General features: G+C 42.1%; 2 protein-coding genes across 3 annotated transcripts; one reads left to right on the top strand and one right to left on the bottom strand.

The window, feature by feature from the left end:
- Window positions 1-648: 648 nt before the first annotated feature.
- On the bottom strand, window positions 649-3801 carry mettl9 (methyltransferase like 9). 2 transcript variants are annotated; one of them, XM_036544322.1, is made up of 6 exons: window positions 3700-3801; window positions 3381-3542; window positions 2537-2727; window positions 2015-2224; window positions 1532-1716; window positions 649-942 (listed from the first exon to the last, which is right to left on the bottom strand). In XM_036544322.1, the coding sequence occupies exons 2-6, from the start codon at window positions 3540-3542 to the stop codon at window positions 734-736; spliced, it is 957 nt and encodes a 318-aa protein (XP_036400215.1). In that variant the 5' UTR covers window positions 3700-3801; the 3' UTR covers window positions 649-733. The 2 variants fall into 2 exon arrangements, with proteins under 2 accessions (XP_036400215.1, XP_036400206.1); XM_036544313.1 differs by lacking the exon at window positions 3700-3801 and having other exon boundaries at window positions 3381-3557.
- A 3581-nt stretch (window positions 3802-7382) lies between these two features.
- On the top strand, window positions 7383-15632 carry LOC118788120 (cerebellar degeneration-related protein 2-like). The gene is made up of 5 exons (XM_036544001.1): window positions 7383-7657; window positions 10136-10248; window positions 12518-12666; window positions 12905-13075; window positions 14554-15632. Exons 1-5 carry the CDS (start codon window positions 7576-7578, stop codon window positions 15350-15352), a joined length of 1314 nt encoding a protein of 437 aa, XP_036399894.1. The 5' UTR covers window positions 7383-7575; the 3' UTR covers window positions 15353-15632.
- Window positions 15633-17536: the final 1904 nt, after the last annotated feature.

Here is a 17536-nt window from a genome sequence, read left to right on the forward strand (position 1 = left end):
AAGGCAAGGAATTTCAGTTTAAAAAGGTCAAAATCAAGAGCCAACAACAATTCACCATTTTATTAGACCTCATTAGTCTTCACATAAGAAAAAAACATGCTTCAGCCATAATGATCTATGGAAAAAAGAATTAAGTTTCACCATAAAACGACAGAGGTGAACATACCACACAATATGTGCTGATATCAGGAGATAGTGTTGGAGAGAGCAATGTCCCAGTCCGTCAATCAGATGGGACAAAACTCCTACAGACATACATGATTCTCAAGATATGGAACCCTCTACAGTAAAAGAACATGACAGCTCCCTAAAGTCATACACTAGATGACCTTAGGACAGATAAATAAAGAACCATGGCACTTCATATTGACATTATTTTGGAAGCAACTAAAAATCCCTACACCCCAACATAGACTCAAATAAACAGCTGAAAAAACAGGATGTGATGCAGAAACCGTGATGTAATTTCAAGTATTCTGTTACAGAGTCATCAGATAAAAAGACGAAGAAATGGCTTCCTCACTGGAAGGATTTCCAACGGCAAGTCACAGGTAATTACTGTCCATGTCCCTCTAAACTGTAATCCTGATAATACATCTTTTATAAAATAACTTTTAATTCTGAAAAAATACAATGAAAAAAATCCTAGGAGGGAGTTGATGTCACTGGAGCACCATGACTAACAATAAGATATTAATGACCTATCACCTGCCCAGTTCGAAAGCATGTGACCTCAGTCCCGAGGTTTTAGAACAAATACTGCATCATCAAGTACATAGTAATCATTGTACATGTCTCCTTCACAGAGATAGGGCAGTCTTGTCACAGCTTCCACTTCAAACCCCACCTCCCGGAACACCTGATTGGACAGATTGGTCACTTGCTCTTCCCATGTCTTTCCTTTCACATTCAAGTGTTCTTTAGGCCGCTCCCATTTCCCACCTGTAAAAAAATGTAATTTCCATTTTATTTCACAATATGAGGACCTCCCCTACATATTCTCCATGTGCCCTGTTAAGTGTCAAATACACAGAGAAACTCATAATACAATAAGGGACATATATACATAATACTTTAAGCGACAGTGGCTAACAAAAGTGCTGAGATTTGGTCATGTTAGCTATGTTCATTTACAAACTGGGTAAGCAATATTACTCTACACAAAGGAAAAAACATTTTATCATTCACAGTAATTTGCCATGTCTGACCAAAACCAATCTGAGCTGAAAATATTATTCTTGGGGGGGGGGGGGGTGCTTTCTTGTCTCATTCAACTGGCTGCTCTGATGCATTAAGTTTGTTTATTAGCAAAGGACTTTTTTTCAGTGTCAGTGTACAGTTGTAAATGTGTTTCTTCATATTTTACAAGACAAAAAGTCAGACTGGGGACGGTACAGCTCCTTGCAAGGAGAACTGACTATAAGTGTGGCCTGACCTCACCGTGGGGTCATAAAAGATGGAGAAAAGGGATGTGGGCAGCGCAGACACAGAGCAGAAGCTCCAGCCTTGACCCACATCATGCTCAGCTTACCCACTTCCACGTAGGGCTGAAAGGGCAGCACCGCGGCCAGGATGAGCCTGCCGGAGCCGGGCACCAGGGCGCGCCGGATATCCCTGAGCAGCGCGAGCGGCTGGTCACAGCGGTCCAGCAGGTTCAGACAGCTGATCAGGTCATACTGGAAGCCCGTCTCCTGCCACTCATCCACACCCAGCACTCTGACACACAAAGTATATATCGCATATCAGGACCCCTAATGTCTAAGCCACTATCCATCATCACTGTATGCTAGGTTTCCATCCAAAGTATCAGAATAGTAATCACTTTTTAAAAATATGAATGTGGTTTATTATTACTGTATAGGCATTATTATCATGGCAAAAAGGTGCATAAATACAACCACTTACAGTGCAAGAGGTGGAAGTGGAATGTCTTTCAAAGCACTGACGCGGAGTACTGGGTTATAAGTACATGGAAAAACACAGTGATCACAACAGTCCAGCAGAGCTGGCTTACTTGTAGTTCTTCTTCTGAAGCTGCCACTTCATGGGAGTGGATACTTCTGTGGCATAGACCTCGCTGAAGTGTCCCCCCATGACATCGGTAACTCCTCCATCCCCCGCCCCGAGGTCGAGCAGCCTGTGACCTTTCCAGTCTGGGTTGATCCGGAGAAGGTGGCGGAACTGATCAGCAGAGAACACAAACATGGAGCCTCTACCCAAAAATCTGTCCAAAGAGAGTGGAGGAGAGCCAAGTGAGGGGAAAGGGTCAGTATGGGTTCGATATAGGAACTCACATAGCAAAGCACTGAAAAGTACATGGTCAGTCAGGGTTTGATGTAGACCCGGACACAGTAAAGCACTGAGAAGTAAAGGGACAGTCACTAAACACATGGGTACGAAGTGAGCAAGAGATAAAGCAAGAGTGAAGGGAGGGAGAGAGAGACAAGCAAGGAGAAGCCATTACAGAGCAGCACAAACAAGCGGGGAGATCCAGAGGAAAGCCAAGGGGCTGGTGGGGGTATGTCAAGGCAGCTACCCGTTGATGGAGGTGCGGGAGATGATGGGGCTGAGGACAGTGGAGACAAAGGAGTGGTAGAGCTGTGTGAACAGCCAGCCCGACTTCTCCTCACTGCGTCTGAGGAAGGCCTGGGTGTCTTTGTCCAATTGACTTTGAACAAACAGTGTCCGTACATCCTCTCCTAGCATGTCAGAGCAGCAGCGGTACCACTGGAACGACATCACACAACACAGAATAACATTTTGTGGTTATGTAACAGTCCCTGTGTACACTCAGAGGATGCTATGCACAGACCAGTCCATCAATACCAGTGGAGTTAAGAGGAAGACTGTGGAAAGAGGGGAGACTGCTACCGTTCACACCCAGTTAGCGCTGGTACCAGGGAATTAATTCAATGAGAGTATTTAAGCTAAGACCTTCCTTACATGGCTTGTAATCACTTTGATTCTTAACAACTAGTACTCTGCTAATACTGACTCAGACGTAACCACTTCAGCATTGTTAGTGGTAAGAAATTTTTACATTAGGTGCCTTGGGCTGCAAGTTGCACCTTTATCACAGTACAACTGGCAGAAGCTGGGTTCTATTAGAACTATCAGGTCACATTAATACTGACAGTCGACAGCAGCAACTACAGAATCCAGTGTTTGCAGAGAGGCATTGGACGGGACACAATGTTCTTGACGTTAACAGTCTACAATCTAAGGAGACGATTCAGCAGGATACCACAATTTTGCTAACTACAGACCTGTTAACCAGACAACAATGAGCGTAAAAATGTATCTACGAAACTGCAGTTACATGATGAATACAGACTGACAAGTTGATCACCTACATTCTCAAATCCTCTCCGGTAACTTACTTCCTGAGTTTCCAGTCCAGCGGTCTCTCCTTCGTTCACCATGCTGACGAAAAGCGCTCGAGCGAGTGGACTGCGGACGTATTTGCCTGTCCACATCCTTCGTACAACCAGCAGAGCAGACACGTAGCACACGACCCACGCTACAAAAACCGCTGTCTTCATCTGTTGATAACACATAATCAATGTTTTCGGTTAGGTGCTAGAGAACATTAGAAAACCGTCCAGCCACCGACACAAAAATATACTGAAATAAGTGTCCAATTGCGAGGATACACGCAAATACTATACGCTAAGGATAAGAAAACACAAACTAACAAACCTAAGGGTGTGGTTACTTTTAGGAGACAACATATTGTTCAGCCCTCTTCTTAATCCGTGAACTGTTTACTCGGATGCTCCTCTGAAGAACACTATTCACTTCTCGTCTGACTAGTTCACAGTAGTTTTTCTTAAGTCCGCACTGACTTCCTGTGTTACACTTAAATAATTCCCCGGTAAACTTAAATAAATTTGGCTGAAACTGTAAATTACTGTACAACATTTGAGAAAGTTCTTATATGTGAAAACCTCGATTGTGCACGAACTAATTAAAGCTGAGTCTTGACCCGAGCTCAGCAAAGGAAAATTTTGTTCATATCACTTTCATTAAAGTTTGACATTTCTACAAATCGCTGCCCACCCATGACCACAAAGAATTATTGAAAGCAACAAGCACCGAGCATCGAAGAAAATCATTGCAAAAGTGTAAAATACTATAATGTCCATTTTTTCCAAACGAACAAAATATGAATACAAAACTAACAAAAGACAAAAAGTTGCGAAATTTCAGCAACGGAACACTCTCTAGTCAGTAACAGCTATAATTTCCCATCCACTGTCAAAAGATCCATATCCATATAGTATCAATACGTCAAAATATCACACTTCAGATTTGTAGTGGAATCAATATACTCAATAGCCAAATACACAATATTGGCTAAAAAGGGTGTTTACTTTTTACACTCAAGTATTACACAATTTTCAAAGGTCTGACATAATAACAAAGACAACACACTTTTACATCTAGATCCTCACAGCTAACAGGGGCCAAAAATAATCAAGTCACACAAAGTGCATTGTATAGAAAAGACTGAATTAGACGCCACTTGAGCAAAGATTTGCAACATTATTTGTTTATCCAATATGCTTTAGACACGTAGCTCTTTGTTGTCATGCTTTTTGTTGTTATTGCTTTTATTTAAACTCTCAATCAGCCACCCTGTCTGCACATATGCCTTCATATAAAGTTTCCTGTACCAACTCTTACAGACATAATTGGGTCTTTTCATAATATTTACATGCTTAAGAGTTGTTGAGTATTAGAGTGCATGGCAATGTAAGTAAAAAATCACCTGCCTGAGCCCTGCTTTTTCAATATGGTGGTTTGTTTGTTTGTTTGTTTGTTTGTTTCAGCTGAATAACTGATTTATCTTTTCAAATAAAGCAACTACGCATTACTGTGAATGGCGCACAAGGACAAATATAGTGTGTCACAATTTTTTCTCTCTATCCTGCTGTCCTGATGTCAAAATATCTATGGATAAGTGGTAGTCTCATAAATAGAGTGCCTATTTTTTGTTTCAACTGTTTTCTGTTTAGTTGCACTGTACTGTGAAAACAATGCTGCAATTTAGTATATATTTTATCCACTAGAGGGAGTATGCTGCCTGTTTCTAGCCGTTCTTAAATTCGGACTTTCGTAGGGTGACATTTGGTAGTCTCATTGTGGTTTTATAGTTATGATTTATTGCTGTTTTAACAACAGTAAAAAATTTGTACTATTCACTGATTTATTACTATACTCTTTTTTCAACCTTCTCTGATGTCATGTACAGATTCAATAAAATTGTTAAGCCATGGGCAGTAAAAATAATAAAGATCAAAGGGTGGCTTGCTCATAGTACACCTTCCGCAAAGGATCAAAGTTCAATAGGATGAAGGAATAGCAAAAACACTATCATGTATATGGAGTGCTGTTGCAGATAACATTATATCGAGATATATACCTTTTCACTGCCTTACACTTAATTCTTCTAATGCATTGTAAGTCACCTTGGATAACAATGTTAGCCAAATTAATATATAGTATGAGACTGGTTTACACAGCCACACTTTTATTAAGAACCATTCAACTCAAGTTGTGCAAATAACTGTGCACTTTGCAGCTGGGCACAATTTGAAAAAGGACGTATGTCTATGATGGATTGAGGGGCAAGCTGAGGTTACGTTTTTTCTGATGTTAACAGATGCATCGGGTAATTGCACTGCCTGTATTTTTGGTCCCTGGATAGAAGGGCATTAAGGACAAATGCAGTTTAAGTGACAATACTGCAGTGATGATGTCCACAGTAAAATTTCAAAGTCCTTAGGGTGAGTGTGAGTCATCAGTCACATGTGCATTGCCCCCTCAGTCCAGATCTGTATTATGCACGAGGATATAAGTATGGATTATAGACTTGTGGGAGTGATGAAGAAGATGACGAGGAACAAATGGGGGCCACACGGCCCAGCCAAAGCTTTACTCTGAGAGCATCCTCTGCAGCTGCATCGCCGTCTGGCTCGGGAATTGCAACATTGCTGACCGCAAGTCCCTACAGCGGAGGACAGTTGAGCGAATCATCAGGGTCTCTCCCCAAATCATCAACGAACTCTTTAACAAACAATGTATCCACCATGCAACCAGCATTGCCACAGACCCCTCACACCGCCCCCCCCCCCCCCCCCCCCCCCCCCTGGACTGTTCACCCCCCTGCCATCTGGCAGAAGGTACCGGAGCATCTGTACCATCACTGCCAGACACTGCAACAGTTCTTTCCCTCAAGCCATCAGGCTCCTCAACTCCCTGCTGCCTCCTCCAACCCCCCCTCTAGCCCCCCCCCCCCCCCCCCCCCCAGTACACAGCCACTTTACAAAATGTGTAATTGTTTACAATTGCAACTGTTACTTGCACACTTCTGCCTGCCACTTTGTCTGTTTATTGTCTGTTATTTTGTCTATTTATTTTCTTGTTGTATTTATTGTACTTATTGTCTTTCTATTTATTAACTTTGAGCATTACACCTTATGTTGTCGTTGTCTTGCACTATCTTAATGTAGCACCATGGCTCCCAGTGAAACGTTATTTCAGCCCTACTGTATACTTGTATATGGATGGGCTGACTTGACTTGACTTGACTACTGGAGTACCAGTCTTGACTAGCCACCTGCCAAAACATCCGGAGGGGATCAGTTGGGAGTGTCCAAAAGCATTAACTACGCTAGAAATTCATTAATATTGAGTGATATTTCAATCGAAGGCTTTCTTATGTAAGATTTTCTTTACGTTTTGCACCTTTTTGTAATTGTCCTCTTTGTCACACTCTCTATGCTCCCGCAGCAGTGTTGAAGCAAGATTAATGCAATCTTTCAAGTCTACAGCTGCTCTATTTGACAACATTTGCAATTTAGTATGTGCTAAAATGTATGCCTGGTATTACATACCTTACAGTGCAGCATTTTTTTGAATATCTAAAATATTTAAACACATATTCAACAAATAATTTCATTACATATAGATATTTTATACTGTAACGTCTTTACAGCATATCTACACTTTTCACGACATAACCGATGCCAGATGTCAAAATTGTTGCATACACGTAACGTACATAACGATCACAGAAAAACAATGTGTAGTTGTACTCCTACAGTAAACCGACTGGATTAATTGTAGTTAATCTAGAACAACACATTCTGCACACGCCTAATAAAAGAATGCTAATGGGTGATGCCAAGCGTTGGTCCATGAAATCATTTTAATTGTCCATCAAGAAAATATTAAACTGCACTGACAACATTTACGTTCAAAACACATATAGGCACATACAGACTTTCGTTTCATTTCCCTACGTCACGTCAGTTAATTAGCATATTACTAAGAAGTGATCTCTTGCCACGTTGCTGGCCACAGCCTGAATGCGCCACTTGGAGGCTGAGGTACGCACTCGCCCTCCTCCCGGCAACAGAAGTTTGATGTCAGAGAAAACGGAAACTGGTTAAGCGAGACGCATTACAATGGCTAGCTGTTATTAAAACGTAACTTGGAGAAAAACAACATTGCATTCCCCGAAGGAATACAGTAACACACCAGCAGTCTCCAGAGTAATTCTGGTTGAACATGCTAACGGATATGATTGTGGAGGAAGAATTTGAAATCAAAGACGAGGAACCCTGGTACGACCATCAGGATCTGCAGCATGGTGAGGCAAGAGAAATTTTAAACTGAAGTGATGCTGAACGCGAATAGCGGTCTCGCCCAGGAACAGGATACAACTGAACAAAGCTTGCTTTCTGGCATTGTGCAAGCACATGTGCGCTTATTGTAGACTAGCTTATATTTTGTGCTTAATTGTCGAAGGCATTTCTTGACCTCCTCGGTGTTTGTAATAATTACTTCTTTCGTATTGTTCCTTCCTTGTCACACCCAGATGCGTGTACATCGACAGACAGCTATAGCCATTCATAAAAAATATTTTCCCGAAGGAAACTAGACAAACAAGGCCAGGTTACGGTACACAGCAATTGCAAATCCTCCCGACCAGTGTTCCACTCTTGCAGGCGATTTATGGCATGTTTTGCAATGTGATTAAATGCATTGTATCGCGTGGGATGCAAGTGGCTTGCAAGCTAAATAATTTAAAAATATTGATTTGATAGTAAATGATAGTAAAGTGCAGTTAGTGAACATTTATCACAATTAGCGATATTTTCTGATTGTAGCAACAACGTGTCTCTTCGCAGGTCTTTTCCTGTTGACAGTTGTAACTGAATGAACGAACATCTTATGTATAAAAGACAGTTCAGGGTTAGCCCTGGCACTTATTGCGACCCGTTTTTAACGAACGACCATCAAGACATTTAATACATCTAGTAGTAAATCTTGGTCTACTGCAGTATTCTTACGGACATTTTAAATCTGCTTATATGTGAAATGAGAATTACCCTGGATGTGGGAATAATTGTTGCCAAAGTTGGAATGTTATTTTATTGCGAACTGTTTAACCGGACGAGAAAGTTGCAGCAGTTGAGATCTCACTTCTTCAGATAAGCCCAGCACCTTGCACAACATCCTGTAGTCGTCATCTCAAGAATTCATTAACTAGGCCATCGTAAAACCGCAATGAAATATGGCACCAACATTCCCACCAGCACTACTCCAGCTATGTCAGTCAGGACTAATGTGCGAGCCCAAAAGTTAAACTGCCTCATTAACTTTCTAGTGTTGCTTGGTACTCTGAAGTGCATAAACATAGGATGAAATAGTTTGAATCTATGTCATTAACTTATTTTGTGAATATATTCCTGTAAAAGTAAACTAAGTGGCTTTGAAATAATCAAAGATAAGACCTTCAGATAAGATGTAGGTAATCACCTTTGTCTCTCCACCATAGCTCACACCAATGGCTACGTGTTTTGCACTAGGATTAATATAATATCATATTGCATCAGGATTAATACATGTCTGTACTCTTGTCTCAGTCATCCACGTCACAGTTCTGTGAATGAAGATGCCTAGGGGACTGAGCAAGGACACCATAGTTTCCAGGCCCCAGTCTCTTGATAATTTAAGGAAATAATGTGCTTGTATATGTCTTGCATGGCATGTACAGTATTTGGTAATATGGCAGATGGAAATGTGGCTGTCATATAAGAATGAAGGTTACATGGTTTTACTGTAAAGGTTAAAAAATTATCGGACACACTGTAGAATTCCAAACCAACTCTTTTTTAAAAAGCAGTAAAGTAGGAGTACATGAGATGTATTATGCATACAGTATGTGGTTATGTGGCAGTAGAGTTGCTTCCTTGGCTTTTTTGGTAATGTTGAGGCTAATTGTCAGTATGACACACTTAGCCGGTGTTTTTGTACTACAAACCCATAGAAGTGTATTTTGGAGTTTATAGTCAAGTTTTTTGGCTTCTAATTAGATGTCGTCTTCATGGTGCCCTTGACCTCACCAGATTTTTTTTACTTTCAGCCCAGCATGTCACACATATATGATGCAAGCTGGCGATATAGAGCTCTGTTCTTTCCCGATTTATACTGTGATCTTGTGAATGCAATGTTTATTACAGCACACTTAGTTACCATGATCTGAAAAAATACAGATAATGTGTTTGAAGGGAAGAGATGTGTTTTAATTGAAGTAATTCTCTCCATTAATGTGCTTTTAAGTCATTGTAATTTAAAGGACTGTTTAGTGGCGAGTATATGACAGAAAGAGAGAGAAAGCAGTTCCATCTTCTAATACACTGGGAACTGCAGATTCTTGAAAGCAAAGTTTTTTCTGCAAATTATAAAAATGTTTGTTTATGTTTGTCATTATAAATGTATAATTTATGTACCCCTTTGTAAAGCAAATATATACATTGATGTAGACTGTGACTCTCCCTATTTTTATGTTTTTAAAAATCAAAAGCAATTTATTTGGTCTGAAATCACCATAAAATCATAGCCTAATTTTCTGCTGGGTTTTACAGTTCAGTGGTTTCAAAATCGTGTTTTTAAGGTCAGTCTTGCTTTTTTAAAGAGAATCTTATTTGAATTGCATTAACTTGCCAGGGAATTTTGCAGTCCTCTGTGGATGTGAACACCTCCCCTCAGGACATTCAGATGGTTGGAGCATGGGTTTGGCCAATGTGTTTTCCCAAACACTCAATGTTTGTTTCTCCTCCAGATCTCCATCTGGCGGCAGAACTGGGCAAGACCCTGCTGGACCGGAACCGAGAGCTGGAGCAGGGCCTACAGCAGATGTACACAACCAATCAGGAACAGCTACAAGAGATAGAGGTAACACAGCACTCTCAGTTATCTTCTGTTTAATAAAAGCTCTCCTGCATCTTGGTTCATCATTAAGCCTATACGTGTTAAAGACCACAGGGTCTAAAAGGCAGTACATTTGTTTTATATGTATTTGGTTATTTTCTGCTGCTTGTAGTGCTTCATGACCATGTTGGATAATAACATCATGTAATCAAACCATGCTAGGTCAACCTTCCATCTTGAAATTCTATTCCACAGAAACTGGGTTATGAAATAACCCTTTTTGATTAATGAATTGAAACTTGGAAAGACTAGAAACTCTTTTATCTGTAATATGCCATTCCATTCACCCCTATACTTCACAACATGTTTAAGATGTTAGTATACTGCATAGTATGTCAACACCTGGGGATTATTAGTGCCTTTCTCCTCATATTACACTATACACCTAAGAACTTCCTGCAAGATCAGACTGCTTTGGACTCTGTGTTTGTACGCAGAGATAAGTACCTTAAAGCATTCATAGTGTTCTCTGTTGACCTCTTACGTTGAGATTCATTGATGCTGACATTCTGTAATGCTTATTTCTGACTGAGACGTTGTGGGTCCTCTCAATCAGGCATTTACCTCAGTGCAGCCAAATGTAATTATGTCCAAGAAATAGCAGAAGCTTAGAAATGTGTATTTTTATTGCTTATGTGTAATCTCAGTATACATTTTTCATTGCTGACAATGAGTTGGATGACACCGTTGACTAAAAATAAAAACAGTCTCTCCCTTGGCATTGAGATTCCGTGGGAGCTGGTGACTACTAGACTATGAAAGAGTCTTTCTCTACTGAGCCAGAGACTTCTCTTGGCATTAAAGTTAGATTCTAATGTCAAGAGCTGTACGAATATGTCTTAATATGGTCCAGAAATTTCAACAGCGACTTAAATTGATTATGAGCTATAGGTCAATCTTTTAGGTATAGCTGAATTCTGTTAATAATGCTAGCTGATTTAAGTTACAGTGAGGTTAAGTGAGTATGTTAACCTGTTCTGTATTCTGTAAATTTGGCTTTTTAAGAGGAGCATGCAAAGGGCAAACTCCTAAATCCTCTAGCTCTTCCCCCAGTCACTGTATCTACTCTTTGATGGGGGTCATGGTCCAAGTTGAGGCTACTTTGTTAATTACAGATAGAAGTACTGTGTTACTTGGACTACTGTTCTCTCCGCGGTGTTGTAGTTAATTTCATTGCTTGCATGTCCAGATGACAAGTGACGATAGCATTTTAATCACAGAATGTTTGCATCGTTATCTTGGCTTAACTCTCCCTTTACATAGTGTTCTTTTTCCATTTGTCATGTGGATATGAAATATGCTGACTGAGGTGTGCCTAACTGATAAGGTACTCCTGTATTATCTGGTGGAGAGAGAGGCAGGTTAGCGGTTATGATATGAGAGAAAACGGCTCCGTTGTCCTCAGACATTGTGCCTTTCTCTGCATCAGTGACAGTAACTTGGCCATTTCCATCTGGAGATTGGAGGGAATGTTACAAATGCATCTTAAGTATACGTGTGAAAGTGACGTGTGGATGATGACTTAACTTTATGTCAGTTTAATTGTTGTTCAGAATTACAGTGAATAAGGACTTCCAGAGCTTAGCCTAGATTTGAATGGTTAGGCCAACAAGACAAGAATTGTACTCAAGGATTGTTGTAGGTAATAATGACATTATGTGGTGTTTTTTTCTGTTACTTGAATGAGTGCAGCCAGGCTTACCTGTCTCGAGTAATAAGGCCATAGAAGGCATGCACGCCTGTGAGGCCGCTTTCCCTTAAGAAGATTTGTATTACAACAAAACAGGTTAGGTCCAGTGGCATGCAGTAATTCCCAGATGGAAAAATCAAAATGTATCCACTGAAAGCCAGGGGTGAGCCAACTCAGGCTTATTCTTTTTTGCATGATGTGAAATTGTGTGGCATACAAGTAGTTCCCTGAACCCAAAGTTTTTGAGTATCAAAGCACTCTAGACAATTTGACCACATGAGACAACTGTAATGATACATGTATTTATAACATAATATGAAATGCACCCATCACTGACAGGGAAGGGGTCATATTAGTTGCTATTGGCTTATTAAATATAGATAAAGCAGACTTGATATGTCAGGTATTGAAACTGGAAGAAAAATCTCCACTGTCGATGTAAGCAGTTTTCTAACTGTCTTACTCCTGCATCTTAAACTGTTCAAGAGAAACGTGAAACAGTAGGTTATTGGGGACGAGCTGACATCTCTGTTCCTCTCTCAGTACCTGACCAAGCAGGTGGACCTCCTGCGGCAAATGAACGAGCAGCATGCCAAGGTGTACGAGCAGCTAGACATGACGGCCCGCGATCTCGAGCAGGGAAACCAGCGCCTAGTCATGGACAACCGCATGGCCCAGCAGAAGATCCAGGGGTGAGACAGGGGTCGGGGATCCAGGGGAGGGGAGGAGCTGGGGGTGGCAGCTTGACGGGAAGAAGGGTATTGATGCAATTCATTTGTTAGAGTGCCTCTCACTCAGTGAAGTGATTGGAAATGAACTTGTTGACTAAATGAAGGAGGGCTAAGGTGAATACACAGCCTAGGGGAAGGCTGTTGCTTTGAGTAAAAGGTGAACTCTCTCTTTCTCTGCCTTCAATCTGTGGATTCCCAGGCTGACAGAGACCATCGAGGGCCTGCAGACACAAGTGGAGGAGCTCCAGCAGCAGGTGGAGGAGCTGAAGGCAGCGCAGTCAGATTACGCCGGTGGAGGTCTGGCAGAGCAGCGGCAATCTCTGAGCGCTCACAGCGTGCCCTGTCTCAAGGAGCTGCATGACATGCACAAGTGAGCAAAGGCTTAGTTAAACAACCAATCACCATGAAAATCCCCCAATCACCTCAGCCCCAATCATTGGCCTTGTTAGGATGATATGATGTTTAATCTGTTACAGTTTGCCTGCTTTTGGTGTCATTTGGACTTGAAACTGAGAAGTAATTGAGGGAACAGTTATTGGTGACACCTGGAAGCTCTGCTCAATTAAAATTTTATCTTGCCTTCAGAAACATTTACCCTACAGTCACATGGATGACAAAGGAGGGAAACAAAGTGACCGGCTGCCATTCATTTTCAATGAGAGTTGGCGATTTACAGCGACAAGAGACAAACGGCCGTTGAAAAGCCAACTAGGTGGGGGTAAAATAGACTAGAAGTCTATTTTATGCAAATACTGAGCGATGGGAAACGGTGACTGCCAATGGGAGTGAAGGCAGCATGACACACGTTGCTGAAACAAATGATGCAACATTTTGATTAGTCTGTTACCTAGTAATCGCAAGCCAGGAACGCCCATAAGTGAAAAGCAACAAGGGCTTCTGTGTCGTCCGTGTGACTGTAGGGTTAGAGCCTTGGAGTCCATTTAGTTGTATCTTTCCATGGATATTTCTGGTGTCCTCACTGTCCTAAATTTGTTATTTAACATGATTAATCCTTTGCATTTCTTAATTAAATTATTGATCTGGTGATAAATCTTGGGGTAATTTTAAAGTTAATTAGCTTTCTGATGCCTTCGCATATTGGTCCTGTCCATCAACAGAATGCTGCTTCAGGTCAGTCATTAATCAGGTATAATGGAGCTCTGCTGCTGTGTGGGGTAGTGCACAATGAATATTTTTCTTACAATTTTACAAGTATATAAAATTACACAGACTTGTATTTCAGAAAGTTTTAACCATAAATTTATTCCCAAAGAAAGGCTTGAAATGTTGATTACAGATATCTTTGATTCCATGTCTTGTTTCTTCGCTGTTACGAGTATATCTGCCTTTGTTTCCACTGAGCGTGCTCTGTGGGTAGCGCTGCCTGCCTGCGTGACGACACCATTCTTTGCGCAGTCTGCTGCTGACTGATCTCCTTTGTGTGACCCTGTCTTTATTAGCACATGGATGCTGACTCGTCTCCTTGAGGTCATGCAAAACCAGACACCATAATCCAGTTTGGCTTCTCCTTTCATAATCCCTGGCAGATCTCTGTCATGACTGGCAGACATGCGTGTCACGTACATGAAATATCCAGCTGCTCCTCTTGTTTTTATTGCAGAGCTATACATGCAGTGAAACGCTTAAAAATTAAAAGTGGTGTATAACTCACCCCCCCCCCCAAAACATGACATAGCTGTATCACAGTGTATTTTAGCAGCAGCTCTGTTATGGCTGCAGTTACGCCTGTCTAAGTGTTTAGCAAAAATGTGCTAAAAAAAATCGGATTTATGTTGCTTGTTAATATCTTGGTTTTCACCTAAACTATCTTTGTCATTTATCTGTAAGGTACTTGCAGGACCATGCCCTTCTGGACAGCGCGTTCTCTCTGGCGGATGGGATCAGGGCGCAGGAGGAGAACACGGCTCTGAAGCGCTCGGTTCAGACCCTGCAGAGTCAGCTGACCTCGGAGCGCACCCGGCGCAAGGAGGTGGAGACAGAGGCGGAGCTGATGGCCCGGGAGAACGGCGAGCTGGAGCAGCGGCTGGCGGAGCTGGAGGGCAACCAGGCGTGGCAGCGGGAGCTGGAGGTGGAGGTGGAGGAGCTCCGGCAGCTGTGGCGCTCCGACACAGCCAGCGCCAGGAGGGCGGACAAGCTGCTGCCTGACTCTGTCTTCTTCCCCCCGGAGGAGAGGGTGGAGCAGGAGGGGGAGCAGGAGGCCGAGGCCGCCCTCCCCGAGCAGGGCAGGCACGTGCTGAAGCGCTGCAGCAGCGAGAGCATGCTGCGGAGCGCCAACGCCGAGGAGATGCGCCGCGGGCACGAGCGCTCCTGCGTCCGCCGCGCGGCCGCCGTCAAGCAGCGCGGCATCTCCCTCCTCAACGAGGTGGACGCCCAGTACAGCGCCCTGCAGGTCAAGTACGACGAGCTGCTGCGGCGCTGCCAGGAGGGCGCCGAGCAGCAGAGCCACAAGGCCGTGCAGACCCCTGGAGTCCCCCGCCGCCATTCCAGCGCAGTCCCATGCCTCCAGGCCGACGACGACAACCAGCAGCCTGAGTACAAGGCACTCTTCCAGGAGATCTTCACCTGCATCCAGAAGACCAAAGAGGACCTGAGCGGGAACAGAGCCAGGCTCAGTCAGGCACAGTGATTCCCCCCTCAAGGTTTAGGGGACAAGTGACAGGCGCTGTTTTTTTTCCTTTCTGCCTCAGATTGAGCTGGGATTGGCCACCACGTTAAATGGTTTGTGTCTAGCAGAGGCAAACAGGCAGTGGAGTTGCCTCAGTTGGATGAAATCCCAAAGAGACGCTGTCGGTTTTGACGGCACCACAACACCAGTGCCTAAAACACAACACGACAATCCCCTTGCCACCAACGAGGAGTTCACACAAAGCCAGACCAGCTCCATGGATGAACACTGCTGTCTCATTTTCCCAGCCATCTCATCTGCTTTTCTTTCATATTTAAAATGGCATTTAATATAATTATTTAAATGTCTGAGTGTAAATGTTAAAAGAGCTTGCTGGGTGATTTTTGCATTTAATTGCATCTGTGTTGGCATTCTCTTGCGCACAGTTTTACTGCAAAGTGATATTATGCTTTTCATCAGCAGATGAGAGCTTCTGGTTTCTGAATCTAAAGGAATAACTTCAGAAACTTATGTCTGATACAGCATGTAACAGTAAAAGCATTATTAGCTTACCTCGGATGATTAACAGTAAGTCAAGATGTTTTGTAAGTATTACTCTGTTCAACATGCGGTGTAGTGGAAGCAGTGTCAGGAATTCACAATGTATGTTGACTTCAGCTGTGCTTCACACATGAGGTTTTTGTTTTCTATCAGACAAAAAAATGTGAAATGGTACTTTATATTGCCATGAAACAAATACACACCAGGATGGAAGTTCAGAAAGGCTTACATTCAGTGGTTTGCATGATCACGTTGGTATGGTAGCTGCTGTCATGTGTACTCAGAGAAGGTGAACACTGGAAAGGGGAGATGTTAGTTTTACCCAAAGTTCTACCCCTTCATTCCTGTTTAGTTAGTTGAACCCCAGTAGATAATTTGCATTCATCTCATAATTGCCAGTTTGCAATACCTGTAGCATGACTTTTGATCACTGTAGTACCACATTGTACTGCACATCGGGATGATTGAATTTCCTATTTATTTTTGCCATTAGACACTTTAGATACAGGGCAGTGCAATTTGTCCTAACTCACTGTTTTTCTGCCTGAAATAATGTGATTATAAATTGAACTCTTCCTCTTCTGAGTTCATCAGTGTTGACTAGCACTTTCGTCTTAAGGTGCTTCTGTTATTCTTCAGCATCTCTTAAAATAGTTTTTGAAAACAGAAGATATGGTTTGTTAATGAGAGAAAATGTGGAAGTTAATAAAGGGATAAAAATTGTTTTTCTGTAACCTGAAAAGAAAACTTGAACACCTCAAGTAAATAAACTCCCTAGCCGATCATGTGCATAACTGTTTTGTACTCAGTATAAATTGAAACATTTTAAAACACCACAGATCAGAAAGACCTGGCTTATGGCACTTCGTATCAAGGGCCAAAGTCCTCCTTTATATTAAGCAAGTACAGATCTCCAAAGTCTTTTTCATTTTTTGTAATGTGCTGCACCTATTAAGTTATGTAACGTCTTTATCAGACAGTACAGATAAAGGAAACATGACCCACAAACGTGGCAGCAGACTATGAATATTGTCGATCCTTGTCACTCTGAATTAACCCCTGCCATGCTTCTCCGTGGAACAGAACTAGGGCGTGAGAGTGAACTACTACCATGGATGGATCCCTATAATGGATCCCTGTTCCATCTTAAGCTCTGACTCTCATTACATGTATATATAGTGCGAGAACATCAGGAGAGCAACAGAGAGGGGAAAAAGAAAGCCTGAGATGCAGGCTCAGTTAGTTGTGTTGTGCATAATTTCTTGTTTATCAAGGCTTTTTTTCTTTCTAAGGGTTTTTTGCATTGTGTTAATACTGCTTTTCGTGAATGTACTGCACTGCTAATGGTAGCAGATGAAAGCTATGTAAAAAAGGCGCACGCTCCCCAAGTGCAGAGGGCATGAATACAAAGCAACACTTTTGAAAGCTCGGATCATCTGCTGATGTACTGCATCAAAAGAAACATAATGGTTCTTTCTCACACATGGTAATTCGGTATGGGGATTTGTGTTAGCAGGAAGCCATTGCTCCAAGCCACAGAATCACCCATGCTCCACTCCACCACTGAATTTAAATGAGAGGGGTTTGGCTGGGTGTGGTGGATTAGCATATGTCTAAAGCACCTTGGCCAAATAGTATTAAATG

The sequence above is a fragment of the Megalops cyprinoides genome, chromosome 1, assembly GCF_013368585.1.
Source record: "Megalops cyprinoides isolate fMegCyp1 chromosome 1, fMegCyp1.pri, whole genome shotgun sequence".
NCBI classification, from domain to species: Eukaryota; Metazoa; Chordata; class Actinopteri; order Elopiformes; family Megalopidae; genus Megalops; species Megalops cyprinoides.

What these genes read in the sequence shown, in the direction of transcription:
- mettl9 (XM_036544313.1), bottom strand. Translation starts at nt 3,557, where the DNA reads ATGTGTTATCAACAGATGAAGACAGCGGTTTTTGTAGCGTGGGTCGTG. An exon ending in TCCCGCACCTCCATCAACGG is followed by an intron (nt 2,225 to 2,536) that starts GTAGCTGCCTTG and finishes CTCTTTGGACAG; the next exon opens with ATTTTTGGGTAGAGGCTCCA. An exon ending in TCAGCCCTACGTGGAAGTGG is followed by an intron (nt 943 to 1,531) that starts GTAAGCTGAGCA and finishes ATTTTTTTACAG; the next exon opens with GTGGGAAATGGGAGCGGCCT.
- LOC118788120 (XM_036544001.1), top strand. Translation starts at nt 7,576, where the DNA reads ATGCTAACGGATATGATTGTGGAGGAAGAATTTGAAATCAAAGACGAG. An exon ending in CCATCAGGATCTGCAGCATG is followed by an intron (nt 7,658 to 10,135) that starts GTGAGGCAAGAG and finishes TTTCTCCTCCAG; the next exon opens with ATCTCCATCTGGCGGCAGAA. An exon ending in GAGCTGCATGACATGCACAA is followed by an intron (nt 13,076 to 14,553) that starts GTGAGCAAAGGC and finishes TTTATCTGTAAG; the next exon opens with GTACTTGCAGGACCATGCCC.